The 19,000-nt window shown below is 48.2% G+C and overlaps 1 protein-coding gene across 2 annotated transcripts in view; it reads right to left on the bottom strand.

Annotated features, from left to right (window-relative positions):
- PLPP3 (phospholipid phosphatase 3) overlaps window positions 1-19,000 on the bottom strand; it is an 82,020-nt gene that overhangs the window by 9,663 nt on the left and 53,357 nt on the right. The window contains exons 3-5 of one of the 2 annotated variants that reach the window (XM_038537422.1): window positions 16,368-16,648; window positions 15,861-15,918; window positions 4,932-5,108 (exon numbers count right to left, since the gene is read on the bottom strand). In XM_038537422.1, coding sequence (XP_038393350.1) covers window positions 4,932-5,108; window positions 15,861-15,918; window positions 16,368-16,648 — 516 coding nt within the window. The remainder of the gene's footprint in view (window positions 1-4,931; window positions 5,109-15,860; window positions 15,919-16,367; window positions 16,649-19,000) is intronic. The other variant, XM_038537423.1, reaches the window with a different exon arrangement.

Genomic DNA, 19,000 nt, shown 5'->3' with positions numbered 1-19,000 from the left:
GAGAGTCAACATATGTTGGGGACAAAGTCTGCCTCCACCTTTGCTTCTTTCTCTCATCCATCTCTGTGGTCCTGGCACCCCTATCCACTGCAGAGTCGTGGCCCAGAGGAGGCAAGGTCAGACCCAGGGCCTACTGGGCAAAGAGCTAGACTTCTGCTGGGCTAGAAGAGACTGCAGGGTCATATCATCCATGTCCCTGTGTTTGGGCAGCAGTAGGACAAATCCAATGAGGATAGATGGCAATCTTCCATTAGAGAAGGAGGAGCTCTCAGATTCCTGGCACAGACCAAGCATGTTTGGAGTTCACTGTCTTAGTCCTGTGAGATAGAATTAAGAGAGCCAGGATCTGGTCCGAACTCTGCCACTATGTGTCCTTGGGAGTGTCACACCCTCTCTGCACCCATTTCCTCTTGAGGGGTGTCACCACCGAGCTCTTCTTCACATTCATGTTCTTGCTTGTCTCTTCTCCCAAGGTCACCTCACTGGGGCAGAGACAAAGAACACCCTCGCCCTTCCCTACATCCTGGAGGAAGACAGCAGCACACAAAAGAGCGACTGCTAGCTGAGCTACACCCCCAGGGAAGAGGAAAACCAGGAAAGAGTCTGCTGTGTGTTTATGACATTCGAGAGCAGCTGCTTCCTCTGCCGAACCCATAGCAATGGCGGCCTGGCCCTGCCCTGACCCCTCCCAGGGCCCCATAATTTGCCATCTGCGAGAGGGTCAGGGAGGAAGGTGACCAGATAGGCAAGTTGTCACCAGACAGGAAATGAACTGATGTTTGTTGCTTCGTCTGAGTCCCTGGGTTACTCCAGGGGTGGGTCTGGTAAGCCCAGCTGTAGAGCTCCTATGTTGGTAGGGATGACTCTGTGTGTGTGTGTGTGTGTGTGTGTGTGTGTGTGTGTGTGCGCGCGCATGCGTGTGCGTGTGGGTGTTTGTGTAGATAGGCAGGAGGGGCACTGTGAAGGTCACTATGTGCCTGTGTTTGCATTGGCTTGTCTGTGCATTTCTGTGGTTCTCTGTGCTGGTGAGAAAGAGAGAGAGGATGGATGTCTATGTGTCTGGGTACTACTGGGTCTGTCTGTGTGCCTCTGAGTCTCTCTACGTCCATCCACACGTATGAAGATGTCCATCAGTAAGCAGGCCTATCTGACCCTCCATGCCCATGTCTCCGTGTTCAGTCCATGATGCCACGTGGGCTTTCTGTTCGTGATGAGAACCATCATCTTCCTTATCTGGAAAGGGTTCAACGAGTGAGAGGTAGGAGGAGGAAACTGAATCTGCTCCTGCTTGGTATGTGGTTCTCGTCCAGACACATCTGCTGTGATAGGTCTTACTCTCAACAGACCGGGGTCAAAATGCTAAGCTGTCGTGGACTGTTGCCCAAGGCTCTGCAGTGACTCAGCCAACAGTCTAGGGTGATGCACTGCACCCACTGGGGACCTAAAGACAAGTCCCCTCCCCAAATAGAAGCCACCTTCATGGACACTGCAGAGAGACGGCTCCCTCTGAGAAGGCAGTTCCAGCTTAGTCACTACGAAGTTGGCTATGCCTTTGAACTTCTGTGGGAGAAGGTCACAGAGCCACGGGGCCTGCAACATCCATTCACCGGATGAGGAAACTAGGCGCAGAGGGGAAGTGTCTGGCCCGGGGTCATAAGCTCACTCAGCACTCGTTCTTTTTCCAACCCTAATCAAGCACCTATTGTGCCAGCCACTGCACTCAGCCTGGGAATGAAAATCCAGAAGGTAAAGCCATGGATTTTCTCATTAAGACACTGGCAGTCTAGTTGGGGAGACAGGCGTCTGAGCAACAAAACCAGGCTGAAGGCCACGGCAGGAAAAACACGCACAGGGCCCGGGCAGTAAGAAGGGAAGACAGAGGGAAAGGTGTGGTAGGTGAACAATACCACCTCCCCACCCTGCAAAGGTGTCTGTATCCTAATCCCCAGGACCTGCTAATAGGTCACCTCCCGTGGCCAAACAGACTTTGCAGATGTGATGAAGTTAAAGACCTCAAGATGAGGAGATTCTCCTGGATTAACAGAGCGGACCCAATGAATCATCAGAGCCCTCGTGAGAGGGAGGCAGAGAGTCAGAATCACAGAAGATGTGGTGACGGAAGCAGCGGCCAGAGAAAATGAGAGAAATATCTGAAGAAGGAGGAAGGGGCCATTGGCTAAAGAATGCAGGCAGCCTGCAGGAGCTGGAACAGTCAAGGAAACAATTTCTTCCTCAAGCCTCCAGAAGGAATGCAGCCCAACAACACCCTGACCTTAGCCTGGTGACACTATATTGATTAGACTCATTGACTGATATATTGATTGATTGGACTATATTGATTCCCAACTCAAGAAATGCCAAGAAAGTAAATCTGGGTTGTTTTAAGCCACTAGGTTTGAGGTAATTTGTTGCAGCAACAACTTGGGAAATGAACACAGAAGGTCCTACCAGCGATGGGGTGAAAGCAGAGCCATGCTCCATCAAAGGGGGGACAGCCATCTAGGACAGGAGCTCAGGGTGTAGGAAATGTTACAAAATCTGGTGTGCTTGGACGTGAGGGGTGTGGACAGGAGACCTGGCCCTTGGGTGTCACAGTCCTGGCTCCAAAGACCACCTGGACATCACCCTGGCTTCTCTACCTTCTCTCTGTGGTATTCAATCTTTCACGTCCCTTGGGTCATCTCTCTGGAGTCTCAGTGATCTCATCAGTAAAATGACCCCATGTGCCTAAAAAGAGCCAATGGGTAAAAGATCTAGAATGGTGCCAGCACAGAGCAGGGGCTTTACAAACATTAGCACCAAACTCCTATCCTGCACTACAGTCAGCCAGAGCCAAACAGGATAAAGTCAGACCCCTCACTTCCCTTCTTGAAAATAATCCCTGGTCCCCCAGGATACCATCTCATTGCACATGGAGAGCACTCTAGGGTGTGCATGAGGGAGGTTACCAAGGATCCCCGTGCCTTTTTAAACTGAGGGTGCAGGAGACTCAACTAAGGCAGCGGCACGGAGAAGGAAGCAGAGCAGCAGGCCAGGGTGCTCAGAAGGGCAGTCAGCACAGGGTCACCCCTCCCTGTTACCCCTCCCCACAAATACCCGGCCCAGGTTGTCACTTCACATTAAAGAGCCAGGCATTAGAGAACGAGGTGGCCAGTTTATTAATGGTTTGTTAGGGCTGCTCATTAACGGTTTGTTCCTGCAATTTCTCTCCTCTCTGGCCTTGACTGGAAAAAAAAAAAAAAGTAGAATGAAAGTAATGAATAAAGCCATCAAAACAGGCTGTCCCTTGGCCAGCAGCTCAGATGTGACTTTCTCCATGGCACCCACTGTGATTGCCCCAGTCCCCTGTCCCCTTCCCTCCTGTACACGGTGTCCGGCCTTGCCCGCAGTGGGGGGCACCCTGTGTGATGCCCCATCACAGCACCGGGCTGTGTTCTAACTCCTATGCTGGCCCAGTGGGGGTAGAAGCAACTAGAGTGGCATTTCCTTGGGAGCAAGGGTCCTATCGCCTTCATCCCTCTGCCTTTAAGAGAATGTCCCTTGTAGTGTTTTCAAGGAAGAGAGCCACCCACTGATTCTAGCTTTTTGGTTTTTTTTTTGTTGTTGTTGTTGTTGTTTAAATATTTTATTTATTTATTCACGAGAGACAGAATGAAAGAGAGGTAGAGATACAGGCAGAGGGAGAAGCAGGTTTCCTGTGGGGAGCGTGATGTGGGACTCAATCCCATGACTCTGGGATCATGGCCTGAGCAGAAGACAGATGCTCAACCACTGAGCCACCCAGGTGCCCCTGGCTCCTTGTTGATTAAAAAACACACGTACGTTTACTAACTCTGAGCTAGATTCCATGAGAGGCGTTGTGAGCCAGGGAGCACAACACATGCCACCTATGGTCCCTGCCCCCGGGAAACTCTAAAGGCTCAAGGGAGACACATGTCAGCAACTTCAGTACAGAGCAACGATGCCATCAGAGGAGAGCAGGAGAGGCTGTGGTCAGGAGACCCGGGGCAGCAGCCAGGCTTAGAAAGGGGGAAAGGCAAGGGCTCATCTAGATCTCTGTACTGTTGGTGGGTCTTACCATGAGTGGGGCAGGGATTATACCAACAACACCATGCATGTGTGTGGTGCCTAAACATCCAGTCACAACTATGCTCTGGGATCGCTGCTGGCCTGCAGTAAGCTCCCCTGAGTGTGGCCCAGGAAGGCACAGTATCAGAGCAGGTGCTCCATCACTTTTGCCTTATGCCACACTCGCTGAGTGCCAGGGAAGAAGTGTGAGAAAAGGGTAACCGGGTCACCTGGGGCAAATGAAAACCTGGCCTATCCCAAGGCCATTCTCTAAGTCTTTCTCCCAACGGACAAGGCCCATCGGGCTGGTGAGGAGACTGCTTAGCCTTGACTAGACCCTCTCTTCTTTAGCCAACATCAAATTTATAGTCTGACCAAGTCGCCCCAAAGGTCACAATGGGAAGGGTAGATGTTTTCCAAGAAGCTGACTTCTACGGAATTGTAAGTTTCCACCAAAGCAGCATATGAGCACGAAATGAGTCAGGGACCCAGACTCCACTAGTAACTGGCATGTGACCCAGGAAAAATCTCTTCCTCTCTCAAACCCTAAATGTCCTCATCAGCAGAGTGAGCAAGGTGGACAATATCTAAGATCTCTTCCAGCTACAACGTTCTATGAGCCCAAAACTTCCATGGTTACAGAGAAGAGGGCTTATGGATTCTGCTGAATTCAAACTCACAGGCTGGAAAGAAAGAGAAAATGTTTTCCTTTTACTGCAGGGGTCCTGGGGTGGGGTGACTCTTTATACACCAAGCAGAGAAAAGGATCAAGAGCTCCCTAGCTTTGGTCACTGGGCCGGAAACATTTAACAAGCAAGCAGCCCGGGGCTTTGCTAGTGCACTGAGAACAAGATGCTACTCACTATGCAGCAGGCCACCAGGGCTCCTTGAGCAAATCCTGCCAGCACATCACTGGGATGGTGCTTGTGGTCGGACACACGCGACAGTCCTGTGTAAAAGGCCATCATGATCAAGGTGAACTGCAGGAGCGGCCGGAGCAGACGGGCCCCTCGCCAAGTGAAGCGGGCCTGCAGGTACAGCTGGAGAGAGGAGAGAAAACGAACAGACGCTCAGTGCGTTAGAACACCAGGCCGACGCACACCGCGTTCCCGCGAGATGGAACCATCTGGACCTTAGGCGGCAGGTTGCACCCAAAGAGCATTCAACTGGGATGTGACCTCAAGCCTGTTACTGACACCTGGAGCCTTAGTTTCCATACAAAAAAAAAAAAAAAAAGAAAAGAAAAAGAGGAGAAATGGAAAAGCTGAGGAATACCTTCAAGTCCACTGCCTGGCACATACTAGACACTTCCTAAACGTTTGTCCCCTTTTATCTTCTTCATGATTGAAGCTAATGAAAGAATGGTAAGCAGGGGAGGAAAGGTGTCTTTTCTGCAATCCGTGATGACTCACAAATGGCATCTGTGTGTCTCCCTGGAGACCTGGGCCGTCCAGTCCCTACACTACTTGCCGCTCAGGACTGTCTTGGAAATAAAAACGCAGGATTGATAAGAGAGGTATCATGACAGTCACAAGGGAAGGTTCCTGCCTCAACAGGAAGCACAGTACAGACCCAAGAACATTTTTTTTTTAAGATTTTATCTTATTTATTCATGAGAGACACAGACAGAAAGGCAGAGACACAGGCAGAGGGAGAAGCAGGCTCCCTGTGGGGAGCCCGATGTGGGACTCGATCCCAGGACCCCAGGATCATACCTGGGCCAAAGGCAGACGCTCAACCACTGAGCCACTGGGGTGCCCCCAAAAAACAAATTTGTAAGTCACAACTCCAAACTCTGGACTTTGAGTTGGAATATAAGGAAACATAAAACCACCCGGACAATGCCGGAGAGCTTTCACACACAGGCTGACAGACACTGGACTGGGTGGAGTTCGAGAGTAACCTGAAGAAAAATGGAAGGAAAAAAAAAAAACCACCTCTGGCCGAAGCAAAGAAGTTGAAATGACGTCAACTGAGCATTGTCCCTCAGAGTTATCTTACTGCAGTTTCCGTTCTAACCTCTGGGCACAACCTACTTCCCAGGTTCCTGTGGGAACTTGGGAAATGAGGGGGAAAAGGCAACGGGACAGGGGGAGCTTCCGACGACAAATCAAAGGCAGGCCCTGGGGAAGAAGGGGAGCAAGGGGCAGAGAGAGAGTGGAGGGAGGAGTTGAGGGCGAGGGCCCCAAATGGGACAGGGACAGAGGTGGGACTCAGCCCTTCCTGAAACAAAGCTTCCTTCAGGCTCCCAGGAAGGAGCAAGCCAGTGGCTGGTCCTGAGAAGAAAAACGAGTGGAAGTTTCCGGAGCCACCCTTGCCAGGGTGGGCAGGTAGGAAGATTGCCTAGCCCTAAGTCCTCAACTACCTGGAAGACAATTTCGAAACCCATGCCTGGACCACAGCAGACAACTTTATAATCATTATGAAATTCTCTGAACTTTAGAATCATTATGAATTCTCTGAATACATTCCTGGGCAATCTAAGAACAACAAATGAAGAATAATAACGAATGTGCTGATGTTGGCTGCTGAGTGATAAAGTTCAACAGTTTCTCATATGTAAAAAATAACCAGTTAAAAAATCCAAAAGAAGTAGAATCATCACAGCAACAAAGGTGATTACGTAAACCGTAATTAGCTGTCAGAGGACCACGTAGGCCTCTAGGAAGGAAGGGATAGAAAGGACAATTTGAATAGACAGCGTTTTTATTTATAAACGCTCTACTAAGGAGCTCACAAGTTGGTATGTACGTTCCATCAGATTCCTATGGACATCCTAAGATTTAGAGAAAAACACCCAAAAGCGGTGATTCCAAAAAGCACCTAAAAGTCCTCAACTGTACAACTGGCCAGAAAACAAATAAGCCAGGCACTCCAATAGGTGCTAAGGACACAGAAATGGGAAGTCGTAACTGCTGCCCTACAGAGCATTCCCTAGTTGGGGGAATCCATGAACACATGCAGGTGCACTTACAGGTTTCCTAGGAATTATGGGAAACATTGGGGACCCAAGGCAAGGGCACTTGACTTGAATCCTAAAGATGAATATGCATTTGCTAAGAGTTGAGGGGATAGTGGTGAGGGGTGTGTGTTCCAGGCAGTGATGGCTTAGAAGCCAGGGTTCTGGAGAACCTCAGAGCTTTTTGTACAGCCAAAAAGGGTGTAAAGGTGGGGATGGAGGGGCTGATGAGCAACAGGGCTACAGAGGCAAAGAGGGGCCGTTCATGTAGGGTGTAGCTGTCAAACTAAGGAACCTGGCTTCTACTTGGTAGGTCGGTCTTTCTCAAACCATACTCTGTAAGATTCTAAGGGTCTTTTAACCAAAGATGGTAAATTAGGCTCTATAGGAAATCCTTACTTTCGTTACTGACCATACTTAATTACATTTACAGAGTATCTACTGAGTCACAACTGGGAAACGTTACTGTAAGCAAACGGTAAAAAATTAAAGGATTTTGGGGATCCCTGGGTGTCTCAGTGGTTTAGTGCCTGCCTTTGGCCCTGGGTATGATCCTGGAGACCTGGGATCGAGTCCCATGTCAGGCTCCCTGCAGGGAGCCTGCTTCTCCCTCTGCCTGTGTCTCTGCCTCTCTCTCTCTCTCCTCTCTCATGAATAAATAAAATCTTAAAAAAAAAAAAAAAGTATTTTAAGCAAGGCCCTCGGTACTAGGAAAAAATAACCTGCAGGTCAAAGGCTACCCCCTAGTTTCTGCAGGAATGAGCCAGTCATTGCAGAAGTGATTCTGCAATCATGAATCAAAAGATCCTTTCCTTCCAGGAGCAGGGATAGGATGATGCTGGATATAGGTGTAGCTCCCACTTAACACAAGTCTCAGGGCAAAATCAACAGTCCATTTGCATCATGCCTGCCATGATCTGGCCTTCCTCCAGCATTCTGGCGGTGGAAGGGGGGACAGAAAGAACACCAGGTATTCATCGGAAAAATCTCACTGAGCCTTAGGTTTTCTCACACAAAATAATCCGCAGATTCTCAGAAAATGCTGGTTCAAAATCCTCCAACTTTCCTCCACCCCTCCACACAGAGGGGTCAAGGGCCTTGGAAATCAGGGTGGGGCAGAGGAAGGGTGGGTTTCCCAACCGGACATGGCACACATCTCCCCTTCCATTGACTCAGATGCTTAAGGCTGGAGCTTGAGAAAAGAAAAAAATAAATACACAAGAGGAACTTGAAGAGGGAGGAAGAGACCAGTCATCAGAAGAGCTTCAGGAAGGGAGTGCTTATGAATGGGAAAGGAGCAGGGGCCATGGGAAGAGAATCCCTTGGGGACTGGCCCCAGAGCACTGAAGCTTGCTCCTCTGATTCCATCAGCAACTGACACATTTAATCAAGCTCAAGGTCTCAGGATTGATCCTGGCATCTGCCCAACTGGGGCTTCAGGGAAAGCACAGCAGCAAGGGTAGCATGAATTTTGGGGTGAAGCAGCCCTGACTCCATTTTCTGGCTCCATTACTTCATAAGTGGGTGGTCTCTCAACTTCCCATCTATGAAACAAGTACAAGAGGATCTCCCTCTCAGGGTTGCCAGGGTCAAATGAAACACTCAGGACCCAGCCTGGTGTAAGATGGGCACTCAAGGAGCTCTTCAGAAATCTGTGTCACCACCCTCTGCCTTGGTGAATGAGGTTTACTCAATGACTATGGTTGATTTCACCACCACAAGTTGATCACTAAAGCAAAAGATTGCAAAAGATCTTCCTCCTAGTGATTTGAGAAGCTGGTCCCAACATGTTTTGAGGTTGACCAAAGGATTTGATAGGTCCATCCGTGCCCCACCAATCCTACAGCTAATTTGCTGGTTCATAGCCCAGTTCTCATGAGGTACTCCATACCAGAGGCTTGGGCCTCACCATGACCAGAGGAACTTTCTGGAGCACCCTACTCCCTTGGAAACCTGAGCTGGGGACAGGGCAAGGGGCAGGAGGCTGCATTCATTCCCATTCCACAGGAGGAAGCCACACTACTGACCACAGTGATACTGTGGCCCTTGTCCTGGACCAAGCAGTAAAGGAGACTCGCCCGGAAGCAGAGCCAGACTGACATCAGAAGGGCTGAATCACCTTGACCTCTCACAGAGGCCAACTGCCCTGAGGTCCCGTCTTTACTTCCTCATCTGTGTGAAGGTCTCCAGGCGGGCCAAACCCACTTCTAAGCATCAGCATGACATTGCAGAAAAGTGTCTGATTTGCAATCAGAGCAAAACTAAATTTGAATCTTTTCTCTGCTCCATGCCACCTGTAGGAGCCCGAACAAGTCACTCTGCTTCTCCCAATTTCTGCTGTCTCTTACATACGGAGATCTGTTCACTTAAAAAACAAACACCTGCCACGAGCATCTATTCTGCTCGAAATTGTGAAAGGCCCAAACACGAATAAAGCAAGCTCCTCCCTGAAAAAAAAAAAAAAAAAAAAAAAAGAATACGCTAAAATGAAAGATTAAGTCATGTTCTCGTGCTAAGATGTTTTTTCTTCTAGTTGCTAAAAAACAAAACTGCTGATCATAGATAAAAGGGTTATAACAGAGAGCTATAGGCCTGCTTGCGAACCCCCACCCCAAAATGATGTATGTGAAAGTCCTGAGCACACAGAACTCACTCCATAAATGGAGTTCTCTTCTCCTTCCCGGTCAGTCCCAGCTTCAAAACTGGGGTCCCGTGGAATTCCAACAAAACCTCTTTAGAGACGTCTGGCTGAACTCAAGCTGGCTCCTCTGGTCTGAACCAGCAGTCAAAAGCAGGGTTGAGTCACACTGGGTTCTCCCTAAGTCATTTGTGTTTCATTACATGATTTGCATACTGGTGGAACAGGTCTGTACTGTCCTCTCACTTCATTTCCATTGCTCTTGGGACTCTCTGCTCCAAGTGAGAAGGAGGCTTTTGTCCTTCCTGAGGTCCCTGCCTGCTTTCTTCCTGGAAGTCCGTCCAGATCACTGACACCCACAGGGAGAAACTTTCTCCCTCCTCTCATCTCTGCCATGGCTCACGCTTGGCTCTGCTTCATGTGCCTGGTGACTCGTCCGTGTGGTGCAAGAACTGAAATTTCTCTCTAGGAAGTTATTCAACTGCTTTCAGGACAAAAAAAAAAAAGAATGTTTAGTTGACTATTCTCGAATCTCCCTCAGAAGGGAGGCACCTCTTGTTTTCTGAGTCTTTCAGGGTGAGAAAAAGAAACTACCAGTTTGTCGAGCACCGTTCCAGACATGGTGCCAGGCGCTTTACATGACCTTACCTGCAATTATCACAATCGTCCTGTTGGGGAGACACCACTGTGCCTATCATACAGATGAAGAGATCGAGGCTGAGAGGCCCAGTCACGTGCTCAGGGTAATAGCCGTGATTTCCACTGAGTGAGGTGTGTGTGTCTTTTTCTAAGTGCAAGCTCTAATCACAGAACCCGGCTTCCTCGTAGGGAATCAGTGCTCTGCACACAGTGCTCTCTTGTACTGGACTTCTGTCTGAGGAGAAAAGCAACGTGGCTGTCGTGGGCTAAAGGACAGCCTATGGGGGACATCTGGAAACATGTGCTCCCACCATTCACCTGTCACATACTTTTATAAGGCCCATGTCTAAAATCAAGTGTGTAGCTTTCCAAAGAGTGAGAGTATTATAATCCCTGACCCAACTGTAAGCTAAGCAGAGCCTCGGAACCATGCAGTCAGTGCACCTCGGGGTGGAGTCAATAGCCCTCCCCTCTGGGCCCTGAGCCTCAGTCTACTTGAATCAGACACCTCATCTACCTATTCTGAGACTATTTACTTTTCAGGCTTTCCACACCAAAAAGGACATCGTCCGAGTCCCCAGATGCTCACACATGGTCTTACTGCTAGATGGGGCACCTGGGTGGCTCAGTGTTTGAGCGTCTGCCTTTGGCTCAGCTTGTGATCCCAGGGTCTTGGGGCCTACTTCTCCCTCTGCCTATGTCTCTGCCTCTCTCTGTGTCTCTCATGAATAACTAAATAAAATCTTAAAAAAAAAAAAAAAAAAAAGAAAGAAAAAAGAAACTGCCAGATGGATGGATGGACAAATGTACGAGTGGGTGGATGGATGGATACAGGTGGGGGAAAACATCTGATATGGTGGTTTATTCCCCATAGAAACAACAATCTTGTCCCTGCAAGGGGTTTCGCCAGACACTCCCTAGATCTGTGGGCATGTCTCATGGGTGTACCAGACCCCACTGCTCCAGGATTTTTTTTTTTTTTTTTTGAAGCTCCAGGATTCTAAACATGTTGAACAAAACCTCAATGACTAACAACCACAGGCCAGAGAACATGACTGTCAGAGGACAAACCGCTTCCCTGTTTCCTTGGGATTCAACCCTTTGACACACAGACGCTTCTCACGGGCACCCCAGGAAAGAGTCAATATGTCAACAGTGCAGCAAAGAGGCGTCAAAGGCCATCCCTACACCAGCCAGGTCCTTTACGATCTACCAGTGTAGTGAGGAGGGGATGAATAAAATTCTGACTGGAATGGAGAGGAGCATGGCTTGGGAATGTAGAAGACCTGGGATTGAGTCATCCATTCATTTGTTCATTCATTCACTCATCAAATATTCATTGCAACCTTAACTGAGCTTCAGACACTGTTTGGGACAGTGGAATACGGTAGTGAAACAAGAGACAAAAACGTCTCCCTGGTGAAGCTTACAATTTATCTAGTTGAGATAGAAACAAAGAAGTGAATATAGATGGTGAGAAATTGGGCGGGGGCGAAGGGGGTGGTGGTTATCGCTGCAAAGGGAGTCAAGGAGTACCACAGGAGAGGCCAGGGAAGGATTCTCTGACAAAGTACCCTGAAGGAGGCACTGAGGCAAGGTGCTCGGTACTCATTCGCGGAGGGAGGCACAGCAGCAAGGCAAAGGCCTCACCACCAACTTGCTGCTGCTTGATCTGAGCTGCAGGAGGAGGGGCTGGGGCGGCTGGTCCCGAAGGTCCTCCCAGCTCTCACTGCACCCTCCACCCCCTGCTTCATCCCAGCCATCACAATTGGACTGAACTGAACACCTGCAGCTCACAAATCACTGTCGCCTTTTCACCTGAACACAGGCAGTTCTTCCAATCAGCCCATCTGTACCCTACGGGCAGCCTTCCCCAGCTTCTGCCGCCCTCCACTCCAAGCTGGCTTGGGTGCCACAACTCTAAGCTTCTGTAAGAACCTATACCCACCCACCCACCCACCCCCGCTCCCCAGCCCCAGCACAGTGTACCAAACTGCTGTCCTTGTCTACTTGCTTCCCTACACTGAACTCCCCAAGGGCTGTGCCCGTGACTTACCAATGTCTAGATCCCTACGCCTAGCATGCTGTTCCGTCTATCACAGTCACCCATTATATATTTGCTGATCTGTCGAATGTTGAACCCACGTTGAGCTCCTCTGAGGGCAGGGCCCAGGTCTGATTCATGTTGGCAGCCCTGGGAGGTAGCAGAGTGCCTGGCATAACAGAAGAAATACCAGGTATGCACACAGATTGGTGCCTACGCTGGTGTTGGCACTTTATTCCAGAAAGCCAAGTCATCCTCGATCCCTGACTGTGGAGGTACAGGGCCTGTCCAGATGTGGTTCTCTAGGGTTTAGGGCAGGACTCAGGGTTAGAAAAGTATCACGTATGCTTATAGACACTGTGGGTTTTTCTTATTAGAATCTGCATTAATCACTAACATGCCTTACCCTCATCTGTTAGCTTCTATACCCAGAGATAATGTGGTGTTTGCGGCATGGTTTTTTCCAAGCCAACCATTTTACAAATCAAAACCTAATATGGAGTGTCCTTCAAAGCCATGGGAGGCTTCAGATGGCAGCTGCTGCCCACGGGCCTGGAGTAGGGGTGGCTGGCGCTTCCCATCCTCACCCCCTCTTTGAATGCCAAGGTAATGAGGGCGTAAGTCTGTCCCTGAGGATTCCCATCTTTTCTATAGTGCTTAGGGTAGATCAAACTTCTTCCAAATAGAACCACAGAGATTGAGAAATAAGTAGACACCATCTAATTCCACTCTTTTCATTTGACAGATGGAGAAAGTAGGGTCTAGGGATGAAAAGTATCAGCAATCCTGCAAAAGAGACATTATCTACACTTTACAGAGGAGTATACCGAGGACAAAGCTTAAGTAAGCAACTCCTAGTTCCAGAGCTAATCACGACAGGGTACAATCATCCAGGCCTGCCAGACCCTGAGGGCAAACTGGCTACATCCAACTGGTTCAAAGGTGATTGTCCCCAAGGCCCCAGGGGGAGGCCAGGGTCTCCGTCTGCCCACTTCTACTTCCTGAAGCTCAACAGAAAAGCACTGGGGGATGGGCAGAGGGCTGTTCAGATTGCAGCATTTCCCTCTGACCCTAAGAGGCAGCCACAGTGCTCTACCTTGCTCTAGAAAGCTTTGCAAATTGGACATTCGGAAGGTTGGGATTTCTGTGTAGCATCACAGAGAAATGAGCCTTGGCAAAGAGCACTATCCATATACTCTTGGAATTTAGCCTCAGGGGTTGTTGTTGTTGTTGTTTTTAGGGCAAGATAACCTTAGAGATAAAAATAGAGCCCTTCATTTATATGTCGTCTACATATATGGGTATGGGTGAGTTGTGAATGTTAAAATGTGTGTAGGTTTGCAAGCCTTCTTTAGTGTGTGGTGTGTACAGTAAGATGTTATGGAATCGGAGGTCAAGGAGACTCTTCTTTTTCTCCCTCTCTCTTCCCTGCCTCTTTTTCTTCCTTCTTTCCAGAAACACAAAGGCACTGTAATTTTTTCCTCCCTCAAAGATGCAAACAAACATTAGGTCGGAATCTACCCCCTCACTCCTCACCCCTGCAGAGAAGGTCTCTCTGGCTGTAATCACAGCTGGTGGGTGGTGGAGGGGGGGCAAGGAGGGCATCTCATCCACTAAAGCAGACCTGAAGAAAGGCAAGTTGCCTTCAGGTGAAATGGAAATTAGAGTTGGGAACTTATATTCCTTAATTTATCCTGGCGAGATTGTTTCTGTGTTTTGAAGAGCAGTGCCATGAAAAGAACAGACAGTGATCCTGGTGTCATCAGGGCAAAGACCAGCCTTCAAATCCATTTTCTCCCTTTTACTGGAGATGGAACTTCTATTACTAAAATTCTTAAGATTTGGGTTGGTTGGTTGGTTTTCAACCGAAAACGAGGTAATGGAAATGCATCTCATGGAGTTACTGAGAGATCGGAATGCTGTGGTGTGAGCTTGCCCCAGTGCCTGGCGCACAGAAGGCACCAGAAACATGTCAGCACCTTTATCTTCTGGGCGGCCATAGAGCACACAAGGCGCAGAGTTGGTTTCAAAATTACCCCATATTTTTATCTTGGAAGAAAATGAAGGAATAGGAGAAAAATGAATACAGACCCACTCCTCCAAGCACCTTTGCAAAGCACTGAAATTACATTTGTAAAATTGCTTCCAGACTTGCGTGAAATATGAAAAAATGAAATAGGAAACTAAGTATTTTCGCTAAATGAGCTTTCTAAAAGCAAAGCAAAAGCATAACAACAACAACAAATGAAGAAAGGAGGGGAGCACGATGCATGATGACGTAAAATCCACCTTTGAGGTTTTCATAGGTTGGGGCCCACCTTTCAGCTCTCTATCCCAGGTAATGGGAAGCCCGGAAGCCTCCAGGCTTGGAAAGGATTGCGAGGGAAAACAAAACAAAACAAAACAGAAAAAACCTTCTGCTAGTTTTTCCAAATCCTAATTATGTTTTTTAAATAAGTCAAAATCAAAACGTTCTTTCTGCAAACAGCTTATGCTCCCCTGAGCTATGTCTGACCTCTCAGCGCCTTCTTGCTCTTCATCAAAGGGGCCGAAAGCAGGAAGTGCCTTGGCACAGGGACCTCATTCAAGAGGAGAGGAGAGGCAGGGGCAGGGGACCGTATTTAACTCACAAAGAGAAACAGACCGGCTGCTGTCTGTGCAGCAGCTGGAGAGGAGCGGGGCGTGCTGCCTACACTGCCCCAGAGCCTCTCGAAGTCAGAGCAGACATGGCCATGGGAAGGGCAACATGGGGGTTCCCATCGTGGCCCCACCACTAGCTGAGGGACCCCCCCCTCAACATGCTGCTAGGCCTCCCTGGGCCTTGGTATCTGGATCCAAGCAGCAGGGATACACATCTCGTACTTCACCATGTTATTATGAGATCACGTGTGCCCATGGAGGTAGAATTATTCTATAAAACTTGAAATTACTCTATGTAGTCAGATAATAATAATTTTTAAAGCCTTAACCTCAGTAGGGGATGGAGAAGGACTGGGACTGGCATGGTGACACCACAAGAAATCTGATGACAGGCCTTGGATTTGAGCCATCGTGCCAGTATCTGTGTAAATTCTGACAGTTCGCTTAAATCCTCTAAGCCTTACTTAGTAATCCTTTCCCACAGAAGAGATAATATTACTTATAACCTAGGGTGCCTGTAAGGGTCAACGGAGTTAAATGGATGTTCAGGTAACAGTACTTGTTACCCTAAAACGTGATACGAGTGTCTTCATCAGTTTATAATTTCAAAAATGGGTACACGACCCTTATCAAACAGCCATGACAAATATTAGTTTTATTTGAAAAATGGGGGAAAAAACCTAGAAAGTAAAATAACTTCTACTGACGCCACGGCAGTGCTCAAAACAGAACCTAATTTTTCTAGCTAACTTCTCTTTCAAGGATTTCACAATGAAGTTTATCCCTAACCATACTGAGTGCTCTCTGCACAGAAGAGATGTAAGGTGGGGCTGGACGCTGTACTCCACTGGAATCAGAAGGAAGGTACTTACCACCAAATACAGCATAGTGTACATGGAGAAGGAGGCGTGGCCAGAGAAGAAGGATTTCCTGCAAGAGCAAGAGAGGGCCATGAAAGGGCCATATTCACATCCCTGATACATGTCTGCCTGTCTGTCTTTCCTCCCTAGACTGTGACCTTGAGAGCAGCACTATCTTGTTTGGTTTTACATCTTTGGTAGTGCTTTGGACACGATGTCTAGAACATAGCAGCCACCGATGGATGGCATGAGTAAGCAAAAGAATGGATGGATGGATGGATGGATGGACGGACGGACGGACTTACTGGTGTTCAACCATGATTGTTTATTTATCTATGTATCTAAATCATTTGATCCCAAGTTCCTTAAGAATAGGGGCTATGTCTTATTCACCCCTTGAAACCAAAGCCTATTACTGAGCCTGTTACCTTGTATAGTAGGTGCCTCATAAAGTAAATGCTCTCTGAACTGCCTGCGTCAAAGCTGTGCACACTACGGCCACAGCAGGTGGTGACTCACCTGGCCTCCTGGACTTTGCTGTCATCACCTCTGCATTTGTAGTTTTGGATGTAGCCCTCGGAGCAGTTGATCTGGCTGAAATCAGGGTTGCAGACGTTCAAGAAGTGAGGACGCAGGCGCCCTATGGAAACTTTGGCAATGTCTGTGAAGGACTGGCTGATGGCACAGCCAAAGAGGAAGCAGCCCACCTGCTTATAGAGGGCCGCCACGTAGGGATTCTGAATCGTTGACCGGGACTTCTCCTTCAGGTAGTATATACGATAGAACTCCCCAGTGATGATCTGAAAGGAAACCCACATAGGAATTAGGAGTATCCATCAGAATGGATGTTGTAAAGGATATTTAGCGACGACATAAGGGAATGTTCTCATATGTAAATGCACGCTGTAATCTAGAAAATCTCAATTTTCTATTTGAAAAATATACGGACAGAAATAGTCATGGGAGGAAACATCAGAGGGCTAACATCGTCATTTTTTCCTTTTTAAAAAAGTCCCACATGGCCAAATAGTACCTTTGTAACAACAAAAATATACAATCAAATATATTTGTTTGTAAATATATATAATGTTAAAAATATATATAAATATTCTATATAATAGTTCAACGTATTTTTTTAAACAAAGAAAGAGACAAATAAAGATCCAGATATAGAGGGACACCTGGGTGGCTCAGTGGTTGGGCATCTGCTTTCGGCCCAGGGTGTGATCCTGGAGTCCCAGGATCAAGTCCCACATCGGGCTCCCTGCATGGAGCCTGCTTCTCCCTCTGCCTGTGTCTCTGCCTCTCTCTCTGTCTCTCATGAAAAAATAAATAAAATCTTTAAAAAAATCCAGATACAGAAAAATATTAGATGAACGTTCAATCAAGGACATGGGTAAGTATGGCCAGGACGTCAGAGGATCTGAGCCAATCTCAGGGTTCTGGGCTTCAGAGTCAGGGATCACCAGCCTTGTGTTAATACTGAGCCATGGTGGGGGTTTCTCTAGGAGGCTGAATGCCTAAGACTATGTCTTGGGTTTTAGTCCCAGCTCTGCCACCTGCCCGGTGTCCCTCAGCCATGACAAGCTCTCCAAGCTTATTTCCTTCTCCACAAAAGGGGGCTGCACCCCCTGCGGAGTCATTGGCTTAAATCTGGTAACATGGATGGGAAATGGCCTGGGTCATAGAAAGTGATTCTTTCATTTTCTTTCTTAGAAAAATGCTGTGATGAGGACACTAGCCTACAAACCATAGAACTTTTAGCACAATGCCCTCCAGTGTGCAACTTTCCAAGTCTGCGGGCATCATCTCCCATCTCCTCTATCCTAAAGGACAGCCAGTGAGTCTCGGGCTTTCCTACCCTTCCTCCAGCCCAAGGTGTTCACTCCTAACACTTAGGGGAGGTTTCTCACTCCTGGGAAAAGAAAAGCCACCAGTTACTGATTACCCACTGCATCCCAGGTGGTGTCCCGTGGGCTTTATTTCATGAAATCCTGACAACGACCATGAGAGAAGTATGGCTAAAGCTCAGCCAGGGGAAGCAGCTCAACACAAACTGCCCTTGTTTTACATTAAGAACGGGAGCCCTACTTGTCCTCCGTAAGGCAAATGCCTGTGATACCTACACAGCAGAGGACCGATTCCGCTTTGGTCATGCCCAACTACACAGCCGGCTGCTCTGGTCTTAACTCCACAGCACAGCCCCGGCCACTTCCTGACTGTAACCACAGTCCAGGGATAGCCACGTTCAACTTATCACGCGACACAAAGCTCCTTTAACAGCTCCTCACAGGGCAGGACGATGAGCCACACTTGCTCTTTCAGGGAGCACAGAGCATGTTCACAACCACAAGGGAAGCAATAGACTGACATATCTGGCACTCCTTTTCAAAGTCTCCCATTACTTTTTTTTTCAGCTGGGGAAGGGGTCAAGGCATGGGGTCTGATCCAAGTTCTCAAGGGCTCCTAACTCTGAGGGGTGGCTGGGATGGCCAGGTGGAAGGGAGATGCCAGCTGGGCCCAGGGGCCAGCAGGTGTGGCAGTGAGAAGAGCCACCGGCCCTGCTACTGTTTGTGCAGCGATTCTGTGTTTATAAAGACTTGATTATTTCTAAGTTGCTAAACTTTGGTTCCCAGATCACGCTGATTGTGATTCTCCACTAGAGAGGGATGGTCAGAGGTCAGTGCAGTGCAAACTCCTGGCTTAGCTCTCCTCTGGAAGAGCAGGATTAATATCTTACCTGGCAGATGTGCTCAGAGACTACGGCACACTGGCTGAATGAGGGAATGAAAGGGAGCAGGACCATAGTCTTCACGTTGTTTTATTACAAAACTGGAAATATCCCCTAAATATTACCAAAAGTCCTCCGATAACATGTTGCAGAGATTAAAACTTGAGAAGCATAGCGAGTCAGAAATGAAAGGGTCCATTATACATGGAAGAAACTGAGGTCCAAATTAACTCGCAACGAAAGACTGCACCCAGGTGTTCTAGCTCCCCACCCAGCATTCTTTCCTACCATTCCTGGTCTAATTCCCCTTTGAACCTGTTTATACTCTTACCCTGTGTAACCTTACAGGCTAACAGCTTCCAGATGTTCACTACCACCATCATGCCCTTTCTTCTTTATTTATAAATCATACTCGCATGGC

This window comes from Canis lupus, chromosome 5 (genome assembly GCF_011100685.1).
Source record: "Canis lupus familiaris isolate Mischka breed German Shepherd chromosome 5, alternate assembly UU_Cfam_GSD_1.0, whole genome shotgun sequence".
Lineage (NCBI taxonomy): Eukaryota > Metazoa > Chordata > Mammalia > Carnivora > Canidae > Canis > Canis lupus.
Note: the sequence above shows the minus strand (reverse complement) of the source record. Positions and strands in the feature narration are given on the sequence as shown.